This window comes from Mobula birostris, chromosome 27 (genome assembly GCF_030028105.1).
Source record: "Mobula birostris isolate sMobBir1 chromosome 27, sMobBir1.hap1, whole genome shotgun sequence".
Classification (NCBI taxonomy): Eukaryota; Metazoa; Chordata; class Chondrichthyes; order Myliobatiformes; family Myliobatidae; genus Mobula; species Mobula birostris.
This window is the reverse complement of record NC_092396.1, coordinates 19,964,098-19,990,998: the sequence shown is the minus strand read 5'-3', so window position 1 is coordinate 19,990,998 and position 26,901 is coordinate 19,964,098. Positions and strand designations below refer to the sequence as shown.

Sequence of the window (26,901 nt, the reverse complement as noted above, 5' to 3'; positions counted from 1 at the left end):
TGTTTTGCTGGAGTAAGTGGGGGGGAGGGTTTGATTCTTTTCCTGCTCCTTGTGTGTGGGAGGGGGGGCTTTGAGGTCCTAATGTTTCTTCATCATTCATTCTTTGGGGTTTTTTTCTCTCTGTTTTGTGGGTGTCTGTGAAGAGTAAGAATTTCACGCTGTATACTGTATATATTCTCTGATATTAAATGGATCCATTCCCTCTCTCTTGCTTAGTAGCTGGGTGCTGCCCATTGTCGGCAGTGTGCTGGGGGGGGGAGGGAGGGTGGGGCAGTCACGTGTAGCAGTGGCTCATAGATTTCTGTCGATGCTTGTGAGGTTTCTTTTTGAACCAATCCCTTTCTCTACCAGGCTGAGAAGAATGTGTGTCAAGTGGAGACAATCTGTTTAATTGCCGGCAATGAAAGTAATCCGGTGGGAGTGGTCTCCGGGGACAGGAACGGTGGGCAGAATGGTGGACCCCTGCCGCTGGACGGCCAGCCTCCCTCCTTGTCGCGGTCCGTCAGCAAAGAGTCGCAAGGCGTCAGGAGGAAGCTGGACACGGAGAATAGCCCGAAGGAGGAGGACCAGTTGCAGAGCCACTTTGCGCCCTTGAACAGTTACGCGCAGATGGATTGTCAGGAGGACCAGGGGTACATCAGCCGGGAATCGCGACCCAGCTCAGGTAGGGCATTGCCAAGTGCGTCGGATTAACGTCCGAGGGGCTAGAGCTCGGAGCTGCTCTGAACCTGAAGCAGCAGATCCCCAAGCCCGGTCTGGGCCTGGCCTCATATGTAACAGCAGCTTAGAAAGTCAGGGATAAGGTCTCAACTACGTCTTCAGCTGGCAGAGATGACCTACTGGGCAAAGGAGCAAATCTCCAATGTTCAGATCACCAGTGTTTGCAAGCATGCCCAAATATCTGCAGTACCTGAAGAGGCTAGTTTATATAGACCCTAGCATAGAGGGAACGTCGACTCAGACCACGAGAGGCCTGTGTTGGGCATTTTCATGCCTTACAGGGCGCAGATTGGAAGTCTGTGTGGGGCGCCACTCCTCGTACAGACACTAGAGCAATGTGTGATTAAGTGCCTTGCTCAAGGGCACAAACATGCCGCCACAGCTGAGGCTCGAACTAGTGACCTTGAGGTAACTAGACGAACGTCTTAACCACTTGGTCACGTTCCCTCCCCCCAGTATAGAGGCCAGTGTGTATATATACTTTATATGATAAAATTATATAGATTTTATATAGAGATGTATAAAATGAATCTCAAGGTAGCACATGATAACATATTTGTGCTTTGATAATAAATTTATTTTGAACTTTGAACCCCAGTGCCTTGATCCAGTGTAGCCAGGGAGAGCTGTGTCTGTTTATCTAGTGCTGCTGGATCCAGTGAAATGACAAGTTACTCCTCTTTCTCCCTCCCTCCCCCCCCCCACTCAAACTCCTGGTGGTACGGTGGCTTCCAGTGAGAGGCTGCGCCCCTGATCCATTCGGAGCCCCGAGTGATGTGGTATCCCAGACAGCCTATTTTCCTGGATCCAGAGCTGTATTGATTGGGGGTGGTTTGGGTTCTCAGTACTGACTGGTGTGTGCTTGTTCAGGATCCCCTTCACCTGTGATAGAGTTCAGCGGCAATCCGACCGTCAGCGTGACAATAAACACCAGCAAGTGCTTTGTCAACTGCTACCACCGCCCGGAAGACCGAGCTGCCGACCCAGGTACAAACGAGGACCAGTATCGGGCTCCTGAGGCAGAGGAGGGAACGGAAGTAGACGAGGGGTTTCCGGTTCAGGAGGAACAAAGGGATTCAGACTCGGAGACATGGAAAGAGGATGGCGGCTCGGTGCAGGAGGATCGCTGGTGGTATAATCCAGTGCCGCACCAGGAGAATGGGAAAGAGTCGCACCTCCCAGTCCAGGACACTTCTGGGAAAGTTTACTGAGTGAGGAACGGAGGTCACAGGATGGCCCGTGTCCTCATACTGAAGGCAGCTTGTGCCCTGGAGGGCTTGTGATTGAGGCTCCTGCTTAATCGAATGATGTTCAACTCTCCTGTGAAACTGTTGAAATGTCACCCATTTGTCCATGAGCCAAGTGATGGGTTTTGGAGAATTCCTGGGGATCTCCAGCTCAGACCTCAATACCTCACTGAAGCATGCAGTAGTTTTTATGGTAATGGCAATCCAGTCCAGATTCCATGGGCTGTTATTGAGTTCATTCAGCGCTGAGTGTCTCTAGGTGCTGAGTCGTTTCACAACATTACCAGGCAAGTCGGGTAACTCAACTCCATCCAGTGTGACCTTTCCTATATTGCAATCTGTAACACTAGCTTCCCCACGCGAAACCTCAGGAGGCTACAGATCGAGGGGAAATTCCTTTCTCATTGCTCCTGCTTGTTGCCAGTTGAGGAAGAACAAGCCTGAGTTTCCTGGAATACCTACCTCCCTCAATGTTCCCCACACTGGCTTGCTCGTGCATTGATATTCACAGCCAAGTCATCAGACTGTTCCAGTGCTGCTCTGTTCCCCAAAGAAAAGGTTGTATATCATTTAAAGATCCAATGTAAATCTGACCCTGGACAGCTTAAGACCCCTATTCTTCTCAATTCTCCAATCAACTAAGTTAAGTGAAGTAGGCCTCTGTGTCTTGGAGATTGAAATAATGGGGTGATCAGATTGAAATACACAGGGCAGACATTGAAAGATGGTTTCCCCTGGCTGGAGAGCCTGAAATGGTACTCAGGACAAGGAGCAGCTGTTTAAAACAGATGAAGAGAAATTTCTTCACTTTGAAATGTTCTAGTTCAGAGGATTGAGAACATTCATTTGGTAGAAAGATGTATTTCTGGATTTTAATGGAGTCAAAGAATATAGGGAAAAAACGGGTAGACTTGAGGTAGGTTAAGGGTTTACGTGCCCTTTTGCTGTTTAAGGCAGTCCACTCCTTCATTGCCCCATCACTTTTCTCAGACCACCCTGAGGTCCTTTCTCCAAACTGCAGAGTCCCAACTCTGTCATACCTTTATCATTTTCTACCCTGTTCCCTCAGAGCTGCTTCTTGTGATGTTCTGACATTCAGCTAAAGTGTGGGAGTGCATTTCATGTGAGATCTGTGTTCGGGTGCATTTGGAATGGAAGTTAATGAGCTTCTGATGGTTTTTATTTTACTCCACCCTCCCAAAACTAATATAATGTCACCTTAGAGTGGCTTCTACTGGTATCCCAAAATGTACATTGGATTGAAAAAAAGCTATGTAAATATGAATGTTTAGATCTATATTAATGTTTATTATTCAAAATTATTAACAAATAGTGAAAACAGCAACACCTTTTCACTTCTCCTTGCCATCTGGCCCAATGTCTCTCTGCTCTTTCATACTCTCCCTGTTCTTCTGCTTTACTTCCCATTCATTTTCCCAACTATTTATTCAATTTTGATCTTTTTCTTCCCCTTTCTCTCTACTCACCTTCCCCTCTCTGCCACCCCTCTTCCAATTTCACCATACTCTGCTCTCTCTGTAGCCCTCTAATTTTTTTCTTAAATTCAGATGGAAGACTGCCAAACATACAAGGGAGGGTGGCACATGGTTGATATGATTCCTTGTAAGTAATCTTTTATATGTATAGCAGAACTGATAATAAACACTTCTGTATTTTTCTTGTGTGTTTTCTGTAAATAATGTGTTGAAACATTTGTTTTTTTCATCCAATCTGTTCGGCAATGTTAAAATGAGGTGTAGTGACTTTCAGTGTTGTGCGTAAAAACCTCATGGGACTATGAGAATGTTATATGATATTGCTTATTTCATCCTTTCTTGGGAATTTGACGGGTGAGTGCAAACTACCCAAAGGCTCCACCTGCAGACATTAAGTGTGTTACTTGGGAGCCAGTGCTGACAAGGGTATCTATCTGTTGGCTTCTCTTGGGGAAATTTCACTTCATCTCCCGTGCAGGTGGAGTGTTGGGTTGGTTGTGCAGGAGTGAAGGCTGCAAACAGCGTTTAATTGGTGGAAGCCGTTGTGTAAGGAGCCAGACACAAGAGACGTGGCCTGATTGGGGTCTCCCTGTCACTGGATATGCAGATGAACCCTACAGTAGGGGACAATGTCATTGTAGGGCAACAGCTGGTGAAGATGAGGGAGCCAAGAATAGATATTTGGGGCGGTGGGGGGGGGGGAATCTCCAGCATTACAGAGCTATGACAACAGGATCAGAAGTCATTTCACATGATTCATTGATTACAATATATCTCTGGTCACCCCACTATAGAAAGGGTGTCAAGGCTTTGGAGAGGGTGCAGAAGAGGATTACCAGGATGTTGCCTGGATTAGAAAGCACGTGCAGTGGGAGGTTGCACAAACTTGGAATGTTTTCTTTTTGTGGAGCCCTGGAGGCTGAGGGGAGTTCCGACTGAGGTTTGTACGATTATGAGAGGCTTAAATAAAGTTGAAAGACAATATCTTTCTCTAAGGGTTGAAATGTCCAATACCGAAGGTGTGTATTTAAGCTAAGAGGGGGTAATTTCAAAGGAGATGAGAGGGACTATTTTCTTTTTTTACACAGAGAATGATGGGTGTCTGGAATGCTGGAATGGGATCGTTTAGATAGGCACATGAATATGAGGAAAATGGAAGCATATGGACATTGTGTAAGCAGAGGAGATCAGTTTAGTTAGCCACTTGATTACTAATTTAATTAGTTCAGCGTAACATTGTGGGCCAAAAGGTCTGTTTCTGGACTGTTTGTTGTTGTTGTTCAGTCGTTAAGTCGAGTCTGGCTCTTCGTGACCTCACGGACCATGGGGACTATAGGATTTTCATGGCAAGATACGGAAGTAGATTGCCAGCCTTTCTTCTGCACAAATACTGCTGCTGCCCAGGTTGGGACCCGGCTGGATTCGAACTCAGGACCGTCTGCCTTGAAGTCCAGTGCTGATACCACTACACTCCCAGTCTGCTTTATATTCTATGTTCTCTATAAGGATGAAGAGAAGGGGATGAATCTTCCGTCTGGTATAGGTGAGTGTGTTTTTTTTAAAAATCAGGTACTTACAAAGAAATAGCAGCATTTTTTTTTTACCGTTTGAGGGAGTAAAGCATCTGCCGTTGGGGAAGGGCATGACCATATTTAATTCTGCCTCAGTGCTTCCACAGTCCCTCTCCCTCCCACAAATTGTTCTGGCTCTGACTCTGATCAGACAGGGGAGGGGGAGGGATAGAGATATCCCTGTGCGATTGCAGGAAGATGGTGCTGAAGTCTGGTAGAGAAGGATGGAGGGGAGTTACCCGGACAACAGACACGGTTGCGATTTTGATGAGTGCTGTTTTAGTGCTGGAGCAGGGCAGAAACCGGTGGCTGAATCCCACATTTCAGGAGTTATTGGATAAGTGCACAGACCATAACCGTCAAAGCTGCAGAACCAATGACTTCTCTACTTTGGAATTACCACAGGCTAGATTGTGAATCAATAGCACTTGTTCTTTGAACACCACGAGATCCAATTTAATTTTTACCTAGGGTAGGTCACACAGAAGATCATGCTTGGGTAATTCATTACCAGATGTGGAATTGTTCTGAGTGCTTCAGTGTGCTCTTAGCATGAATGCACTTGCCATTTTCCATGAAATCTTTTAGATTATGAGAACACTCAGTCCTCATTTATTTTCATTTAGAAATGCATGCATGTATTAAGAAATGATACAATAAATGATACAGTGATATCACAGAGAAACAGGACAAACCAAAGGCTAACACTGACAGAACCACATTAATTACAACATATAGTTACAGCAGTGCAAAGCAATACCGTAATTTGATGAAGAGCAGACCATGGGCACGGTAAAAAAAAAAGTCTCAAAGTCCCAATCAACTCCCGAGTCCCCGATAGTAGGCGGCAAAGGGAGAAACTCCCTGCTATAAACCTCCAGGCACCAACAACTGTCGATACATTGGAAGCACCTGACCACAGCCGACACTGAGTCCGTCTGAAAACTTCGAGCCTCCAACCAGCCCCTCCGATACAGCCTCCCGAGTGCCATCCTCCGCCGAGCGCCTTCGACCTAGCTCCGGCCGCCAAAACAAGCAAAGTTGAGGGTTCGGGGTCTTCTCCAGAGATTCCGGACTATACAGTAGCAGCGGCAGCAAAGCGGGCATTTCAGAAGTTTCTCCAGATGCTCCTCTGTACTCTCATGTCTGTCTCCATCAAATCAGAATTGTGCATGGTACCCTACTTGACAGATTACAGATATTCACCGGAGTGGCCGTCCGCACTGCGGCGTGTCGCCATCTCCTCCTCCCCAAATGTTCTCACTCCAAGTGGATAATGGGGAGGTTGATGGGGTGGTAAATTGGATTAGTAAGTATGCAGATGATACTAAGATAGGTGGCGTTGTGGATAATGAAGTAGGTTTTCAAAGCTTGCACAGAGATTTAGGCCAGTTAGAAGAGTGGGCTGAAAGATGGCAGATGGAGTTTAATGCTGAAAAATGTGAAGTGCTACATTTTGGTAGGACTAATCAAAATAGGACATACATGGTAAATGGTAGGGCATGGAAGAATGCTGTAGAACAGAGGGATCTAGGAATAATGGTGCATAGTTCCCTGAAGGTGGAATCTCATGTGGATAGGGTGGTGAAGAAAGCTTTTAGTATGCTGGCCTTTATTAATCAGACCATTGAGTATAGGAGTTGGAATGTAATGTTGAAACTGTATAAGGCATTGGTAAGGCCAAATTTGGAGTATTGTGTACAGTTCTGGTCATTGAATTATAGGAAAGATGTCAATAAAATTCAGAGAGTACAGAGGAGATTTACAAAAGATTGCCTGGGTTTCATCTCCTAAGTTACAGAGAAAGGTTGAACAAGTTAGGTCTTTATTCTTTGGAGCGTAGAAAATTGAGGGGGGACTTGATAGAGGTGTTTAAAATTATGGGGGGGATTGATAGAGTTGATGTGGATAGACTTTTTCCATTGAGAATGGGGGAGATTCAAACAAGACACGAGTTGAGAGTTAAAGGGCAAAAGTTTAGGGGTAACATGAGGGGGAACTTGTTTACTCAGAGAGTGGTAGCTATGTGGAATGAGCTTCCAGCAGAAGTGGTTGAGGCAGGTTTGATGTTGTTGTTTAAAGTTAAAGTGGATAGACATATGGACAGGAAAGGAACGGAGGGTTATGGGCTGAGTGCAGGTCGGTGGGACTAGGTGAGAGTAAGAGTTCGGCACCGACTGGAAGGGTCGAGATGGCCCGTTTCTGTGCTGTAATTGTTATATGGTTATAAAAATCCACATAATCTAGGTTATGGAACAGTCTCAGGAGAACTAGTAACACACTGAGCTTGTTTTTTTTTTGTTATTTAAAAGCACTCCCTGCTGCCAGTGGGAGATCTGACTGCAGGCTGCTGAAAAATGAAAAGCCCACATAGCACATTGAGGTTAGCAGGAAGATGCCTTTTTTTCACCCAGCATTTGGCTTTCAAAATACTGATTTAGTGGCTGGTTCTGAGGTGACAGGTCAGTCCTGGATCCCAGGAGGGGGAATTTGGTAGAATGCCTACAAGATGAATTTTTTAAGAGCAGCTTGTGATTGAGCCCACTAGGGGGAAAGGAGATTCTGGATTGGGTGATGTGTAATGAATTAGATTAGGTTAGGGAGCTTAAGGTAATGGAATCCTTAGGAGTAGTGATAATAATATGATAGAATACACTCTTCAGTTTGAAAGGGAGAAGCTAAAGTCAGACATATCAGTATGATAGTGGAGTAAAGGTAATTACAGATGCAAGAGAGAGGAGCTGGCCAAAGTTGATTGGCACAAGATATTAGCAGGGACGATGCCCGAACAGCAATGGCTGGAGATTCTGGGAGCATTTCGGAAAGCACAGTATAGGTGCATCCCAAAGATGAAGTAGTATTCTAAAGGGAGGATGATGCAAACGTGGCTGGCAAGGGATGTCAAAGACAGCATAAAAACAAAATGGGGGCATATAATATAGCAAAATTAGTGGGAAGTTGGAGGATTGGGAAGCTTAGAAAAACAAACAGAAGGCAAATAAAAAGCCATAATGAGGAAAAAGATTAAATATAAAGGTTATCTAGCCAATACTATAAAAGAGGGTAACAAAAGTTTTTTTTCCAGATATATAAAGAGTAAAAGAGAGGCAGGAGTAGATATTGGACCACTGGAAAATTATGTCAGAGAGATAGTATTGGGGGACAACAAAAATAGCTGATAAATGAAATAAGTAGTTTGCATCAGTCTTCACTTTGGAAGAAACTAGTAGTATGCTGAATTTTAAGTGTGCTGGGGGTGGGGGAGCAGAAGTCAGTGCATTTGCTATTACTACAGAGAGGATGCTTGGGAGGCCAAAAAGTCTGAAGGTATAATCAACAAGTCACAAGATGGACTATACCTCAGGGATCTGAAAGAGGTAGCTGAAGAAATTGAGGTGGAATTAGTAATGATCTTTCAAGAATCACTAGATTCTGGCATGGTTCTGTAGGACTGGAAAATTGCAGATGTCACTCCACACTTCAAGATGGGAAGGAGGCAGAAGAAAGGCTGTTATAAGCCAGTTAGCCTGACTTCAGTGGTTGGGAAGATGTTGGAGTCCATTATTAAGAACGAGTTTTCTGGGTACTAAACTAGGCCAAAGTCAACATGGTTTCCTTAAGGGAAAATCTTGCCTGACAAATCTGTTGGAATTCTCCAAGGAAATAACAAGCAGGATAGAAAAAAGCTAATCGGTGGATGTTGTGTACTTGGGTTTTCAGAAGGCCATTGACAAGGTGCTGCACCTGAGGCTGCTTAACAAGATAAGAGATCATGGTATTACAGAGAGAAAAAAAATTAGCCTGGGTAGAGAATTGGCTGACTAGCAGGAGGCAAAGAGTGAGAATAAAGGGAGCCTTTTCTGATTGGCTGCCGGTGACCAGTGGTGTTCCAACGGGTTGGGGTTGGGACCATTTTGTTACATTATATGTCAATGATTTGGATGATGGGACTATTGGCTTTGTGGCCAAGTTTTCAGATGATACAAAGATAGATGGATAGATGGAGGGGCTAGTAGAGATGAGGAAGCTGGGAGGCTGCAAAAGGACTTAGATTAAGAAAATGGGCAAAGAAATGGCAGATGGAATACAATGTCAGGAAGTGTGTGTGTGTGTGTGTGTGTGTGTGTTTTTGTGTGTGTGTTTGTGTAAAATTAGTGTGTTGTTCACCAAAAGACCAGAAGAGGGTAGCAGATACCAGGAGCGTTCTAACCTAGGATTATACCACTGCTACTTCCAAATATAACAGGACATAAGAAAATGAAGGAATACCCTGCTGCCTATTAGTAACAAGCCTTCCCTCTCGGTATTGTGCAGAAAGAGAGAACACTGTGTGCCTTAAATTGTAATATAGTCCGGCTGATCCCAAAGGTGGAGTATCTGCTTGTTATTCTATTGATGCGAGCAAAGGGGCTGCCCTATTGGAACGCCGAAATGAATGCCTGCACTTCAGACGGATTACTTAATAGGCTGTAAGCGTTTGTGAACGAATCTACTGAAAAACCTCTCTGTATCAGAATGGCTGTAATGCAGTGTTGATTAAGAACAGAATTTGCTTCCATATTTTTAAAAGTCATATTTATCACCACAGAAACTTATATACAGTTTAATCCAAAGACATGGAACACTTGGAACATTTCCCTGCGAGCTGAACCTCAAGTCCTTCAGGCCCCGCCTCTGCACAACCTCAAAACGGAGCCCAGGCCCTATTCGGAGTTTGCCTTCTGTGGCTTGAGTTTGAATGACTAACTGCAGGCAGCTTTTGGAGGCTGGGGGGGTGGGTGAGACTTCCAATCCATGGATAAATCAGTTCTTGATAAATTACCAGAGACTTTGGGCCAGAGCAAGGCAGCTCCCAGGTATGACAGGACTCAAGTACATAGAGCCAGGTAGAAAGACAGTAAGTCACTTACCACCTTTCTAAGTTTCTAACTTCCAGAGTCACATGGCCTTACTGTATTGCTGCATCTCCTCTTTACGCCACCTTTTCTTGTGAAGATCTAGACTGCAAAGTGGAACTAATTTTGATCAAACCAGGTCCGGGCCCTGGAACTGACTGTGTCTCTGGCATTGACAACCCTCGGCTCAGGTGGGGAGCTGCCACTTTGCTGTTGCCCCCTCTGAGCGCAGGGACTGAGTGCTCAGCTCAGGTGACTGCCCTCAAGGTCTGCTCCTTTGGAGCAACTTGCGCATCTTGTCCAGAAATGGGAACCCCAGATCCCTGAAGCATCGGTTAAGTCGATTACTAAACTGCACACTCTAAAATCCAGGCTTCACCAGCGGCTGTGGGCCGCAGGACTAACTAGGCTTTAGATTGAGGACACGTGGAGTTGTCTTTCCTGAACATTAAACTTGATGTCATAGTGGTGTCAGGGAGAGTTGAACTAGTTGAGAAATTTGGCTTTAAGTTCCTCTGCTAGACCTGTCAAGTTCATGATTTCCAAGGCCTGGTACAAGGACTCTATGGAGGCTGTTTGTTGCTGGCTCCACTGATGAAGCATCTCATACTGCTGGTCTCGGGAATGGGTCACGTCCATCTCAATCCGCTCGATATCGCACTCCTTCAGCCTCAGCAAACGCATCAGCTCCTTCCATCTCCGCACGGGGACCAAGTTGATGATTTCATACAAGGCTCTTCCATCTAGGGGCATTGACACTGGAAGAAGAAAACTCCTGTCAACTCCTGGCTCACACTGCCTGCCACTTAATGCAATATATATATATTGTTGTATATTTATTTTGCATTTCTTATTTTCTTACAACGTAGGAGGTTTTTGTCCCATTGAATCTATATTGGCTCCTAGAACAACCCATCAATCTATTCCCCCAAATTCCTTTCATCCAAATCTCTCACACATATCCCTACTGACTTTCCCACCCACTAGGATCGAAAAGTAATCCAGGAAATTATAGGCCGGTAAGTTTGACGTCGGTAGTGGGTAAGTTATTGGAGGGAGTACTAAGAGACAGAATCTACAAGCACTTGGATAGACAGGGACTTATTAGGGAAAGTCAACATGGCTTTGTGCGTGGTAGGTCATGTTTGACCAATCTTTTGGAGTTTTTCGAGGAGGTTACTAGGAAAGTGGATGAAGGGAAGGCAGTGGATGTTGTCTACATGGACTTCAGTAAGACCTTTGACAAGGTCCCGCATGGGAGGTTAGTTAGCAAAATTCAGTCGCTAGGTATACATGGAGAGGTGGTAAATTGGATTAGACATTGGCTCAAAGAGTGGTAGTAGAGGATTGCTTCTCAGGGTGGAGGCCTGTGACTAGTGGTGTGCCACAGGGATCAGTACTGGGTCTATTGTTATTTGTCATCTATATCAATGATCTGGATGATAATGTGGCAAATTGGATCAACAAACTTGCTGATGATACAAAGATTGGAGGTGTAGTGGACAGTGAGGAAGGTCTTCAAAGCTTGCAGAGGGATTTGGACCAGCTGGAAAAATGGGCTGAAAAAGTGGCAGATGGAGTTTAATACAGACAAGTGTGAGGTATTGCACTTCGGAAGGACAAACCAAGGTAGAACATACAGAGTAAATGGTAAGGCACTGAGGAGTGCAGTAGAACGGAGGGATCTGGGAATACAGATACAAGATTCCTTAAAAGTGGCGACACAGGTAGATAGGGTCATAAAGAGAGCTTTTGGTACATTGGCCTTTATTAATCAAAGTATTGAGTATAAGAGCTAGAATGTTATGATGAGGTTGTATAAGGCACTGGTGAGACCGAATCTGGAGTATTGTGTTCAGTTTTGGTCACCAAATTACAGGAAGGATATTAATAAGGTTGAAAGAGTGCAGAGAAGGTTTACAAGGATGTTGCCGGGACTTGAGAAACTCAGTTACAGAGAAAGGTTGAATAGGTTAGGACTTTATTCCTTGGAGCGTAGAAGAATGAGGGGAGATTTGATAGAGGTATATAAAATTATGATGGGTATAGATAGAGTGAATGCAAGCAGGCTTTTTCCACTGAGGCAAGGGGAGAAAAAACCAGAGGACATGGGTTAAGGGTGAAGGGGGAAAAGTTTAAAGGAAACATTAGGGGGGGCTTCTTCACACAGAGAGTGGTGGGAGTGTGGAATGAGCTGTCAGACAAGGTGGTAAATGCGGGTTCTTTTTTAACATTTAGGAATAAATTGGACAGATACATGGATGGGAGGTGTATGGAGGGATATGGTCCGTGTGCAGGTCAGCGGGACTAGGCAGAAAATGGTTTGGCACAGCCAAGAAGGGCCAAAAGGCCTGTTTCTGTGCTGTAGTTTTTCTATGGTTTCTAGGGATAATTTACAGTAACCACAACCCATCAACCAGCATACCTTTGGGATGCCAGAGGAAGCCTGGAGGAAAACTCTCCTCTCCTATCAGATCCCTTCTTCACCAGCTCTTAACCTTTCCCACCCATCTAGCTTCACCTATCACCTTCCAGCTAGCCTCCTTCCCCTCCTCCACCCCCCCCCCACCTCTGGCATCTTCCCCCTTCCTTCTCAGTCCTGAAGAAGGGTCTCAGCTCAAAACACCGACCATCCTATTCATTTCCAATGATGCTACTCGCCTTGCTGGGTTCCTCCAGCATTTTGTGTGTGTGTGGCTTTGGATGTCCAGCATCTGCAGACTTTCTTGCGTTTAGGAAAACTACATGGCTCCAGGACGAATGTGCGAACAAGGACAGCGTACTGGTCAGAATTGAGCTTGCAAGCCATGAAACAGCTGCACTACCTGCAGTCCTGTCCTGTTCCCCATATGTCCTGTCTGCTTCTTCGCACACTCCACCTGCATCTAGACACTGGCTGCCCACTTCTTAATATATCCTGCCCCCATTCTGTCTGCACATCCTGATAGCTTGTCCACTTCCCGAAATAATGGATCCGATCCAGAGTATATCTTTTTTCTAAGTTGTCCAATTAAAGAATCCCATTGGAGCAACACAGATAAAGTCCCTTACCTTGTGTTTCAGGTTGGAGCCGTGATGCCTGTAGACTGGTCCCATAAATGTTGTTGTTTGCCAGTGGATGAGTTGGGAAATCAATGGGAGGACTGGATTTCCTTTCTGGAGCTGGGATCTCAAATGGCTGCCAGGAACAAAAAAAAGTTAAAACACATACTAAGTTCAAGCTGCATCCAGATTGAGAATCAAGCAGCAGTGGCAGCAACCGGCAAAGGTTTCTGCAGAGAGCACAGTGTGGCTGGGTTAGGTGTTATATGGTTGTTGCACGGGATGCGAGAGTCATGGTGAGGCTGTGAATCTTATCCATCTCAAAGTGGCCTGAAGAAGGTGGCAGTGAGCTTCTGTCTGGGATCCCTGCTGTCTGTCCCACACCACAGCTCCAGAACAAATTCCAGGATTGAGACACTGAACAGTGCAATATTTGCAAGTCCTTGTGAGATCTGGAGGGGACCCCACCACGGCGTCTCCAGTTTCCAGCTGAGCCCATCTCCGTGGTAGTTGTGGATTTGGAAGGTGTCACTGAAGAAGTCTGCTGCACATGATGGAGGTGGTGCCACATTGCATCAGCGATGGAAAGGATCGCTGTTTAGGGCAGTGGATGAGATATCATTCAATTCAACTGTCAGCTTTGAACGGGAACAAAGAGCTACCAACTGCAATGTGTCTTGTGACAGAGACAGGAAGGTAAAGGACCAGGCAGAGCACTCTACAACTTGACTGCTGCTGGAAACGTGACCAAACAAACAGTCCTCAGCACTCACCAACTCTTTCACTTCACTCTTTGTCTTTTCACCCTCAGGAGCTGAAACACAGACATCAGGACTTTGAACCCCTAGGAAAAATACACACAAATTATTGAGTGCAGAGTTTATTGAGTCTGGAGGGAGGAGCTGTAAGCATAGTTTCCCCCTACCCCAACCACCCTCATCATCATGGCTCACCACTCCCAGACTTAACAACATCCCTCATTTCTCCTCCCCTTCACTCTGGTCCAAAAACGCTCATTAATTAGAACTCTTTCAATGAAAACCCCAGGCGTTCCACATGAACATGAAGACCAGGAGGACGACTTGACCAATCTGAAGTCGTGGAAGGTAGGGTATGATTCAGTATTCCCCTGTAAGAGGACCTTGACAATGTGTGGACAGCGTAGAACAGGCTAATCTGCTGGAAATATCGCCGTTAAGAAAAAGCATATGCTGGAACCTTTGAAAACCATTGGGGTAGATAAGTCCCCAAGGTCAGATGGGATATTATTCAGGTTATTACAGGAAGTGAGGGAGAGATTTCTGTGCCATTGGCAATGATTTTATTTCCTTGCCACAGGAGTAGTACTAGAAGACTGGAGGGTGGCAATCCTGGGGATTATAGGCCATTGAGCCTTGTGTCAGAGCTGTACTATTGCAGCTTATATTCCTTGTTCTGTGTACTCTGTTTCTACGCTCAGCCAACTCTGCTTCTGTGCTGCTTTGGCCTCTTGTCTTAGGTTTGAATGTCTACCATATGATATTTCATCAAGTACCTTTTGAAAGTCTAGCAAATCATATCTCACCCTCTCCCCCTGTGTTACCTCATCAAAACACATCGCGAACCTTAGCTGAACAAATTTAACAGATCTACCTGCCTCTCATTTGCAAGTTGATGCTCATCCAAGCAGACGATCACTTCCACCCCGGCACTGAACTGATTGGCCCGTGACATTCTCCCCTTTATTATCAGAATGTGTAATATTTTCAGTCTCCAGTCCTCTGCCTCCTCCCCAAAGGAGGACCATGGTCCACACCTTATACCATTTTTATTCCTCACCATCCAAAAATGCATCCCGTCAACTGATGAGCTATCTGTAGTGTCTTTATTAGTGTAAATATATTGTTTGATTAAGCATTTTTTGTTTATATAGTTAATTATGAGTTGTATGTAAGAAGTACAGAAATGGCATGCGTCACTCTGCCACCACATCATATGCAAGAGCATTACTAACAGAAAGGAAAGAAAACTACCCAGACAAGTATCCTGGCTCCTCCATTTTACTTTCAATTAGTTTCTGGAGTTACAAAACAGAACAGTGGTGATGAGGAAGTTTTAAAATAAACCCCAGATGACTACCTGTTGAAGTGCAGCGTGTTTTTCTTCAGAGTGGGAGAGAGATGTTTGAGTTTAAAAAAGAATGAGCATGGCCACGGGTTTATAAACAGTGAGTAATGGGTGACAATAATAATAAACTTTTAAAAAAGCAGAAATGGCTGGCTACATTGGGAAGATAGATGTGTTTGATTGCACAACAGATAACTGGATGATGTATGCTGAACTAATTGTGCAGTATTTTGAAGCAAATGAAATAGCCGATGAAAAATGAGTGCTAGTGTGGCAGAGTGCAATAGGTGGAAAAGTATACAGTTTGCTTAGAAGTTAAACCTCTCCAACCAAACCTGCCAAAAATAGCTTTGCTGATATTGTGAACATCATGCAAGAATATTTGGAACCAAAACCATTCTTGATTGCAGAACACTTTAGATTTCATAAGTGGAATCAAAAGAAAGGGGAGTCCAGTTGAGCTTATTGTCAGTTCAATAATGGGCTTAATGATGCACTGAAAGATTGTGCAGTTTGTGGAATCTTACAAGAAAGCTTTCAAAATGGCTCCTAAGTAAGCACAAATCACATTTAAAAGACCATAAGACAAAGGAGCAAAAGTCGGCCATTTGGCCCATCAAGTCTGCTCTGCCATTTCATCAAGAGCTGATCCATTCTCCCATTTAGTCCCACTCCCCCGCCTTCTCACCATAACCTTTGATGCCCTGGCTACTCAGTTACCTATCAATCTCTGCCTTAAATACACCCAATGACTTGGCCTCCACTGCTGCCCGTGGCAACAAATTCCACAGATTCACCACCCTCCGACTAAAAAAATTTCTTCGCATTTCTATTCTGAATGGGCGCCCTTCAATCCTTAAGTCATGCCCTCTCGTACTAGACTCCCCCATCATGGGAAACAACTTTGCCATATCCACTCTGTCCATGCCTTTCAACATTCGAAATGTTTCCATGAGGTCTCCCCTCATTCTTCTGAACTCCAAGGACCAAAGAAGACCAAGTATAAATGGACTTCATAGGGAAGAGAAAAAGAAAAAAGTCAAGTTGCAGTTTCAAAAAGAGGACTAATCTGCATGTTGTTGATGAAAAATTGGATAATGATGAGGCTCTTGAATCAAGAGGGATAACTTCACTTGCCTCATCATCGAGATGATCACACAACCTATGGACTCGCTTTTAAGGACCCTTCATCTCATGTTCTCAATATTTTTTATTTATTTATATATTATCATTTCTTTCTTTTTGTACTTGCACAATCTGTTGTCTTTTGCTCACTGATTAAACGTCCAAGTTGGTGTGGTCTTTCATTGTTTCTATTATGGTTATTACTGAGTATTGAAATATTGAGCACGCCTACAAGAAAATGAATCTTAGGTTTGTATATGGTGACGTATCCAACCATGATAATAAATTTACTTTGAACATTGAACTTTGAGTGACACAGGACTGAGTAGCCTTGAGATTTACAATGTGAAAACTTATGAGACACAAGCAATATGACTTACACCAGAAGTGAATGGCAAATTAATTAAAATGGAATTGGACACTAGCTCGGCTGTTTCAGTCAATCCATAAAATGAGTTTGAATGGCATTTCAAAGATATTGAATTAAAGCCTGCAGCTATCCAACTAAGAACTTAAACTGGAGAAAAGAAAACTCCTGTGGGAATGACATTTGTAACGGTGAAATGCAACAACCAACAAGTCATACTGGGCTTGTATGTGGGGAAAAAACAGGAGGGCCATCATTGTGGGCTGTGATTGGCTGAGACAACTACAATTTGATTGGAGATCCATCCACCATTAGAATGCCACATCCCTTGCAATAGAGTCAACAGAAAGTGAATTAAGAAAGATAATAGATGATGCCACAGCAATGTTCAAGGATGGCATTGGTAAATTCGTACCAATAGTAAAATAGTGTTTAATGAAATACCACATCCACGTTTTACAAAGCCTGGCCAGTTCCTTATACAATCAGTGATAAAGTAGCCAGTGAGCTAAATTGCATAGAGGCTGAAGGAATTCTTTCCAAAATTGAGTGGAGCCCATGGGCAGTGCCACTGGTACCAGTAGCCAAGAAGAAGGGGTTTGTCAGGATCTGTGGTGAGTTTAAGGTCACCATGAACCCAGTACTGAATGTAGATCAATACCCTCTGCCCAGGATGGAGGATATCATTGCAAACCTTTCTGGAGGGAAACACATCAGCGAAGTGGACTTAGCTGAGGCCTACCAACAGATGGAGATGGAAGAAGAGTCCAAAGTGTTTCTCACCATAAACACTCACATGGGCACTCTGGCAAAAAAAACCATGGACCAGGTGCTGCAAGGCTGCCCAGACACTCAGGGTTACCTGGATGACACCATTGTAACTGGTAAGGATGACATGGAACATATCCAAAAATCTCAAGATTAGTGTTAAAAAATTAGAAGATTATGGGCTCAGACAAAATGTGAATTCTTTAAATCAAGCATCACTTACTGTGGTCACACCATGAATGCACAAGGATTACAAACATATGCTGAGAAAATTCAAGCACTGGTGGATGCCCCAAAGGACATGTTACAGCAGTGGTCCTTTTTAGGGTTTGTCAATTACCATAACAGGTTCCATAAGATATCTCACCTTATGGTATACTGCAGCTGTAATTATGTCATATGTTATGAGTGATGGAGATGAATGCCCCATACCCTCTGCATCATGTTCTTTTACTTCTGCAGAGAAAAAATATGCACAGATTGACAGAGAGGCCTTGAGTCTCGTTTGGGGTGTAAAACATTTCAACCAGTACTTGTGTGGGAGAGAGTTTATCCTCATTAACGATCATCAGCCAGTAGTGTCTCATTTTCAATCGACAGAAGGGTGTTCCACTAACAACAAACAACACAAATGCAGAGATGGGCTCTGTTTCTTGGAAGACACAATTACAAGACTGAATTCAAGAGGACAACTAATATTGGAAATGATGATGGATTGGCCTTTTTACTCCTGGGAAAGGAAATACCTGAAAAATTTAAAAAAGAGGACACTCCCCTTGAAGTACTCTCCCCAATGCAAATTGAAAGTCTCCCGATTATGGCAGAGATGGACCAAAGAGAAACACACTGTTTCAGCTCGACATGGCCATCCAAAATGGCTGGAATGTGCAGCAGAAATTCCAGTTTCCCCATTTTTATCAGCACTAGGATGAACTTGCATTTGGTGGGGGGGGGTTCCTTACGTGGTGATCGAGAGTTGTTGTACCATCCAAGCTGAGGACTAACATGTTGGAAGAGCTTCATGTCAGTCATCTAGGCATGGTCAAGATGAAAACATTGGCTCAAAGTTTTGTCTGGTGGCCTGGGATAAACCAGCAGACCAGGCAGCTTGCCGTCTATTGGGATGCCAACACATCCAGAAGATGTCAAAAGCAGTGCCTCTCCATCCCTAGAAATGGCCTGCATTGCCTTGGCAGAGGATTCATGTGGATTTTGCTGGATGATTCACGGGCATAAATTTCTAGGTGGTAATGGATGCAGCTACAAAGTGGCTGGAAGTGTTTCCAGTTGCCTCCACTACAGCCTCGCATACCATTGATGTGTTGAGAAGCCGCTTCTCAGGGACTGCTGTTCCATAGCACTTTAAGTGACAATGGACCACAGTTTGTTGCAGAAGAGTCCCAGTCATTCCAGAAAGTGAATGGAATAAGACATATTACATCTGCACTGTACCGCTCAGTTACAAATGGCTTGGTGGAAAGGCTTGTCCAGAGTCTAAACAACACACTGTGAGCAATGTCAGCGGAACACTGGCACTGAATGAGAAGCTTGCCACTTTCCTCTTTGCATTCGGCAGTGCCAGACTCTCCACATTTAACAACCCACCAGCTTTGCTGTTCCTGGGTTGTCCCTTGTGCTCAAGCTCGGATCTCCTCAAACCCAATCTCAGGAGGAGCATGCAGGACCAACAGCTGAGGCTACCTGAGAACTCCCCAAACAAAGAGGCTCACTGTTTCACTCCTGGACAAGCAGTCATGGTGGAGGACCGCAGAGGAGATCCGAAGCGGGTACATGAAATGATTAGGAATAGAACTGGACCACTGCCCTACACAGTGGACATTGCGTCTGATATCATCAGGAAATGGCATATTGATCAGCTGAGGAGAGCAGAGTCCATTGTTTGAAAAGAACAGTGTCCAGGGCTGTTAGATCCACTTCCTGCGCTCCCAGAGTCAACTCCTACAATCACCATGGAGGAGACACCAGAACATGAGATTGTTTCACAGCCATAAGTCTCACCTGCCAGGTAGAGTGACCCCAGTTATCAGGAAAGACGTTATCCCAGTACAGTAAGAAAGTCTCCACAGTACATGACATATTCGAGTTGAGATGCATTCTATATTGAGTTGGAGTTTATACCTAGGCAGGGAAAAGTGTTGTGTATTTAATATTTGAGTAATCTTGTAAATATATTGTTCGATTAAGCATTCTGTTTGTTTACATAATTCATTAAGAGTACGTGACATGTACGTGAATGGCATACATCACCATGTCATTTGTCAGATCCTCAGCAAAAAAAAAAGGAAAGAAAACTAAAGACTGCTGTGGTTTTCCTTCAATTAGTTTCTGGAGTTATAAGACATAACACTATCCAATGTAAGTACTCCCGGACTTCTAGTACCATTTTTTTTTTAACTTCACTGAGTATCCCAGCAAATAACTTACTTCTTGTAGTTTTGACAAACTCTTATTTGAGTTCAAGAGCGAATGTGAGCCTCTTTGCCTGAGGCTATGAAATGGGGAGAAGATGAGGGAACTCTGTGCCAGGAATAGTGGTACATATGAAACCTGACTAGCCAGAGAGCCCCCTTGTCTGGGATATGGGTAACATTGGGAATACCTGTGCCTGTCCGGGTCCTCGGCTCCTTCACAACAGATGTACGTTGAAATTTGCAGCGCAGAAGTTGAACCATCAGGAACAGAAGGGAAAGTGATCCCAAAACACTTAGAACGGTCTTCAGCACTGGAAACAAGGACATGATGAGTCAGTCACAATCCCCCACTGGAACTCAGTATAAAGATCAGTCACGATCACCTAACCTCTGGTAGGACTGCTCATTAGCCTGGCCAAGGTGGTCATTATCAACTCCAGGGAGCTGAGGGACCTAGCAGGTCACTTGGTGTGTTTTCTTGCCTCACTTCCAAAGCTACACTTGCTGAAAGACCTCCTTGAGGCTCGCGTTCTTGATGTCCAATGTTATGCTTGAGACTACTTGATCCTTGGGCAGCCAATGAACTAAAACTGACACCCATACCAAAATGCAATTTAACTTGTTTTGATTTCCTTAAACTTTTTATATAATTTACAATGTATTGTTTATGCCCCTTTAAAAATACCCCTTGAAACTTGCCTAGAGCAATACAAGGTTTCAAACCAGTCAGTAACATAGGTTGGACACACACTTTTCTATCATTGGCCACGCATACATCTTTGGGTTGAATTTCCAGCCTCCATTGCCTTCACCGGAACCCATTGAAACCAATGCTGACGACAGTGGTCTTTGATAAAATCCAGCCCAGCACAGGTCAGTGTGTAGTCAGTGATGGGCTCAAAGCTCACTTTCAATATCCAGATATCTTGCTCCCCTTTTCCTTTCTTACAGTATAACCATACATAACCATATAACAATTACAGCACGGAAACAGGCCATCTCGGCCCTTCTGGTCCGTACCGAACTCTTACTCTCACCTAGTCCCACCGACCTGCACTCAGCCCATAACCCTCCATTCCAGTAAGAACTGCTATCCTGAAATTGGAGACAAGAGATACCTGTGGGTAAATATGACTCAGAAATCAAGCATCCCAATGCAGCGGGAGAGGCTTCATTCATAATTCTAAAAAAAAAGAAAAGACACAGACATCAGCAACATGTGCAGAAAATCATTTCAACCAAACTCCACGGTGGGCAAACAGGGTTGCTGGCATCTCTTCTTTTCGATCCCAGGGTCCAGAACTAACCCCTTCCTCACCCAACCAGTCAGCCAGGGAGAAATACAGACTTTTGTTTGAACAGCTTGGATTTCAAAGCTAGGGATTCATTCTGCTTCCTGCCATACGAAAACTGCCATTGGAAAAGTAACGTGCATATATTCTATACTTATTAAAGGCAAACATTGATTACGTACAGAGTAAAGCTCTGTACACAAGCCCATGAGACGCAAGCAGGGCAGGTTAAACGTTAGTTAGAGATGAGCAAACCTCTCTTTACACTGCCCATCAAACTCTCAGCCAACTAAGATACAGAGAAAAGCTTCCTCCTTGCTGTGCCGTTGAACATTCCCAGGGTAGGTAAAATACCATTCCAACACAGAGTAAGGGTTCAGCTACATTCTCTCATTAACATGCCCAAGTCTCAATCTCTTGAATTGAGATTTTCACTTCAAGGTGTAGATTCAGCAGCAGACCCCAAAATAGAGGTCCTAACTCCAACATGGAGTCACTTCTTCAGCTGGGCCCTGAGACATCCAACAATGTTGGCTGTGATAGAACCAGATCCAAAGGTGAAAGAACAGCATCCACCCCATAATATTGCCCCCACGTGGCAAGGAAATGTCAGGATCCCATTCCTTTAAAACAGAGGAGATAAATCTATATTCTTAGATAACTCCAAGCTGACTCACTCAGGACAGGCTTTGCACTGGTCACCATGTGGGTAAAATCCTGGCAAGCACTCTCCACATTGAGCATCCTCCCGCTGTGAACCTGAAGAGATAGTCAATACATGGAACCAGGAGTCAAAGAGAGTTAGCAGGACCAGGATTTAACTCTGCTAAATCTGTGAAGCCACCAACTGCAGTTGAGCCCTAGGCACTAGTGCATTGAGTCCCCATGGCCGGGCAAGAAGAAAGCAAGTCCCGATCACAAAGTCAAAGTCAAAGACTGGTCCTTAATTTCCAGGTATTTTCCAGTAGGCCGACTTCTTTTATTTTAATTAACTCCAATTATTCCCCTTTTTTGCTGTTGGCCACTAACTGCAGCTGGATCTCACCACCCAAAGTTCAAAATAAAATTTATTATCAGAGTACATAACACGTCACCACATTCAACCCTGAGATTTTTTTTTCTGTGGGCCTACTTAACAAATCTATAGAACAGTAACTGTAAACGATTTGTGCAAATGCGGATAATAAATAAATAGCAATAAATAACGAGCATGAAATAACAAGATTAAAGAGTCCTTAAATGAGTGTAGTTATCCCCTTTTGTTCGAGAGCCTGATGGTTGAAGGGTAGTAACTGTTCCCGAACCTGGTGGTGTGAATCCTGAGGCTCCTGTACCTTCCACCTGACGGCAGCAGCAAGAAAAGAGCACGGCCTGGGTGGTGAGGATCTCTGACGATGAATGCTGGTGATATTTCATGTCGGTGTGCTCAATGGTTGGGAGGGCTTTAGCCCGTGATGTACTGGGCTGAATTCACTATTTTTAGTAGGATTTTCTGCACAAAGGTGTTGGTGTTCCCATACCAGGCTGTAGTGCAGCCAGTCAGCACACTTTCCACCACACGTCTATAGAAGTTTGCCAAGGTTTTTGATGATGTGCCAAATCTCCGTAGATCCCTGAGGATGTAGAGGCACTGTCGTGCTTTCTTTGCAATTACCTTTATATGATGGGTCCAGGACAGGTCCTCTGAGATCATGACACCCAAGAATTTAAAGTTACTGATCCTCTCCACCTCTGATCCTCTGATGATTGATTGACCTCTGGCTTCCCTCTCCTGAAATCTACTATTAGTTCCTTGGTCTTATTGATATTGAGTGAGAGGTTGTTGTTATTACACCACTCAGCCAAGTTTTCAATCTCCCTCTTGTATGCTGATTCATCACCCCCTTTGAAACAGCCCACAACGGTGGTATGGTCATCAGCAAACTTATATATGGTGTTGGAGCTGTACTTAGCCCCCTGCTCTACTTGCTTTACACCTATGACTGTGTGGCTAAGTACACAGCCTTGTGGTCCACCTGTGCTGATGGAGATTGTGGAGGAGATGTTCTTGCCAATCTGAACTGACTGGGGTTTACACTGAGGATCTCATGGACTCTGTATATACCGGCTGTGTGGTGAAAAAAGTACAACAGCGCCTCTTTCTCCTCAGGCAGTTGAAGAAGTTTAGCATGAGTCCCCAAATCCCAAGGACATTCAACAAGGGCACAATTGAGAGAATCCTGGCTGGCTGCATCATGGACTGGTAAGGGAATTGTACTTCCCTCAATTGCAGGGCTCTGCAGAGAGTAGTGAGGACAGCCCAGCGCATCTGTAGATGTGAACTTCCCACTATTCAGAACACTTACAGAGACAGGCGCGTAAAAAGGGCCCGAAGGATCATTGGGGACCCAAGTCACCCCAGCCACAAACTGTTCCAGCTGCTGCCATCTGGGAAACAGTACCGCAGCATAAAGGCCAGGACCAATAGGCTCCGGAACAGCTTCTTCCACCAGGCCATCAGACTGATTAATTCACGCTGATACAATTGTATTTCTATGTTATATTGACTATCCTGTTGTACATACTATTTATGACAAATGACGATAAATTGCACATTGCACATTTAGACGGAGACGTAGAGATTTTTACTCATGTATATGAAGGATGTAAGAAATAAAGTTAATTTAAATCCAATTCAAGGTGACATGTAGGGTCACAGGGTGGATAATAATATTCATGAGGGGAAAATAGAGAAATTAACAGATCAGGTCAAAAAGAGATGTATTGTGGGAATGTTTGATCAGAATAGATGAGGATCTAAAAATAATCTACCCCTTATAGGCACAATTTCCAAACTTAAAGCAACCTAGTTTATCGCACCCAATCAAGCCGACAGTTGTATGACAAATGATATCCTCAACACATCACAACAGTAGGCTCAGACGATTAGCTGATACAGTGGCAATTCCACACAGCCTCCTTGAACTCCACCTCACAATGTATGTACTTAGTCACAAGACTCTTATAGTAAGCCACCACCCTTCACATTATGCCACGTCCCAATCTCCCTCTCCCGTTCCCCCCTCAGTGGTACTCACAGGGTTTGATGACTTCTCTGTTGTGGCACCTGGAGCAGCTCAAACAGTGGAATAGCGTGCAGTTTGTGTAGTGACACTGCTGGTACTGGTCAGTCTTGCACATGCACTCTGTGTTGCTAGTAGCAGTGCAGTTACGAATGGTTGTCTGCGTCACTGGACAAAAATGAGCACGTGTCGTTTAGTGGATCTGATTACACATCTGTGACAGCGTGAGTGGAAGAGGTGTGTGACAAAGATAGTCTGAGGGATAGAGATAAGAACATAAGAATACATAAGCAATAGGAGCAGGAGTAGGCCATCGAGCCTGCCCTGCCATTTAGTAAGATCATGGCTGATCTGTCCGTAAACTCAGCTCCATCTACCTGCCTTTTCCCCATAATCCTTAATTCCTCTACCATGTTAAAAATCTATCTAACTGTGTCTTAAATATATTTAGTGAAGAAGCCTCGACTGCTTCCCTGGCCAGAGAATTCCACAGATTCACCACTCTCTGGGAAAAACAGTTTCTCCTCATCTCCGTCCTAAATCTTCTCCCTTGAATCTTGAGGCAACGTCCCCTCGTTCTAGTCGCACATACCAATGGAAACAACTTTCCGACTTCTATCTCATCTATCCCTTTAAAAATTTTGTATGTTTCTATAAGATCCCCTCTCATTCTTCTGACTTCCAGAGAGTATAGTCCCAGACGACTCAATCTCTCCTCATAGGTTAACCCCTTTATCTCTGGAATCAACCTGGTGAACCTCCTCTGCACTGCCTCCAAAGCCAGTATATCCTTCCTCAAGTATGGAGACCAGAACCGCACACAGTACTCCAGATGCGGCCTCACCAGTACCCTGTATAGTTGCAGCATGACCTCCCTGCTCTTGAACTCAATCCCTCTAGCAATGAAGGCCAACATTCCGTTTGCCTTCTTAATAACCTGTTGTACCTGCAAGCCAACTTTTTGCGATTCATGCACAAGCACTCCCAAGTCCCTCTGCACAACAGCATGCTGCAATCTTTCACCATTTAAATAATAATCTGCTCTTCTATTATTCCTTCCAAGGTGGATTATCTCACATTTACCAACGTTGTATTCCATCTGCCAGACCTTGGCCCACTCACTTAACCTATCTATATTCCTATATGGGGAGAGAGACTGAGGGAAGTTGTTATCTTGAGGGAGGGTGAGCTTTGCAGTGGGAGAATGATTCTCCTTTTTACCCCCGTTTGACAGGTCAGGTACGGATATCTGGGCAAGGCAGTGATCAGGGAACCCCTGAACGGTCTCGGCCCGAAACGTCAACTGTTTACTATTTTACACAGATGCTGCCTGGCCTGCTGAGTTCCTCCTGAGTTTTGTGTGTGTTCCACAATTCAAATAAATTAGTCGTAGAATCATGGGGCACGGAAAGAGACCTTTTAGCCCAACTTGTTCATGCTAACAGTGTCGCCCAGTGAGCTAGTCTCATCTGCCCACATTTGACCCATAGCCCTTTAAACCACCCCTATCCAGCTTCTCAACAAGATGCCTTTTAAGTGTTGCTAACGTGCCTACCTCAACCACTATTTACACCAGCTCAATCCAAATTCGCACCACCCTTTGCATGAAGAAGGCATCCTGATGTCCCTTCTAAATCCTTTGCCTCTGACCTTGTTTTTAGCAAACCCTCCCTAGGAAAGACTATGCGCTTTCACCCTGCCTGTGCCTCTTATATGCCTCTATCAGATCACCCCTCAATTTCTTGCATTCCAGGGAAAAAATCTTAGTCGGTCCTATGCCTGACCTGCTGAGTTCCTCCAGCATTTTGTGCGTGTTTCTAAACAACCCCATCTTGTAACTTAGCACACCCACCCGGCAAACTTTTGGTAAACCTTTTCTGCACTTCTAGTTTAATAAACATCTTTCCTGCAACTGGGTGACCAGGACTGAACACACTACAGCAATTGCAGCCTTACTGATGCCATAAATATTCGTAACTTTCTAACTCCTGGGTTCAACGCCCTAACAGATCACAATGTTTCACATTCCCAGATGTCCAGCAGCCTCTGCAATATTCACCACTTTGAAGGAGATTGCAATGCCAGATATATTACACCTTCCCAACCCTTCCATTTTCCTTTGACCGATCTTGTCTCTCTTCACTGACACTGCCTGATAGAGTCAGAGACACACATCATGGAAATAGGTCAGTTGGCCAATGCTGACCAAAATCTCCACTCAGGCTAGTCTCATTTGTCTGTGTTGGGCCCATATCATTTAAACCTTTTCTATCCATATTATTTTCTGGACATTCCCTGTAGATCTCCATTTCACAGGTTCATTTGTTCCTTTGTTTTCTCTCTGTCTAACCACCCTCATTAATCCAATGACTGGATGGTTTCATCAATAACATCAGCAAAGTCATCTTGGCATCACCATACTAGAAATACATTGCAAATAAAAAAAAACAATTTTACCCCTTTCCCAATTCTGATAAATAGTCATTGATGGGGAGAGAGGGAAGAGGGATAGATAGGGGTAGAGAGAGAGAGGGGGGGTGAGAGAGGGGCGGGGCAGAGAGGGAGAGGGGGAGAGAGAGGGGGGAAAGAGAGTGGGGGAGAGAGAGTGGGGAGGGGGAGGAGAGAGAGTGGGGAGGGGGAGAGGAGAGAGGGGGAGAGAAGGGGAGAGGGGGAGAGGGGGAGAGAGGGGGAGAGGGGGGAGAGAGGGGAGAGAGGGAGAGAGGGGGAGGGGGGGGAGAGGGGAGAGAGGGGGGAGAGAGGGGGGAGAGAGGGGGGAGA

At 44.6% G+C, this 26,901-nt stretch overlaps 2 protein-coding genes across 4 annotated transcripts in view; one reads left to right on the top strand and one right to left on the bottom strand.

The window, feature by feature from the left end:
- LOC140188661 (uncharacterized) overlaps window positions 1-3,645 on the top strand; it is a 40,648-nt gene extending 37,003 nt beyond the window's left edge. The window contains exons 10-11 of the mRNA XM_072245148.1: window positions 352-664; window positions 1,591-3,645. Coding sequence (XP_072101249.1) covers window positions 352-664; window positions 1,591-1,931 — 654 coding nt within the window. The 3' untranslated portion in view covers window positions 1,932-3,645. The remainder of the gene's footprint in view (window positions 1-351; window positions 665-1,590) is intronic.
- A 1,916-nt stretch (window positions 3,646-5,561) lies between these two features.
- LOC140188485 (tumor necrosis factor receptor superfamily member 25-like) overlaps window positions 5,562-26,901 on the bottom strand; it is a 40,265-nt gene continuing 18,925 nt past the window's right edge. For all 3 annotated transcript variants that reach the window (XM_072244780.1, XM_072244782.1, XM_072244781.1), the window contains 7 exons: window positions 24,139-24,291; window positions 21,739-21,820; window positions 20,888-20,952; window positions 19,958-20,080; window positions 13,745-13,815; window positions 12,981-13,107; window positions 5,562-10,687 (listed from right to left, as the gene is read on the bottom strand). In XM_072244780.1, coding sequence (XP_072100881.1) covers window positions 10,416-10,687; window positions 12,981-13,107; window positions 13,745-13,815; window positions 19,958-20,080; window positions 20,888-20,952; window positions 21,739-21,820; window positions 24,139-24,291 — 893 coding nt within the window. In that variant the 3' untranslated portion in view covers window positions 5,562-10,415. The remainder of the gene's footprint in view (window positions 10,688-12,980; window positions 13,108-13,744; window positions 13,816-19,957; window positions 20,081-20,887; window positions 20,953-21,738; window positions 21,821-24,138; window positions 24,292-26,901) is intronic.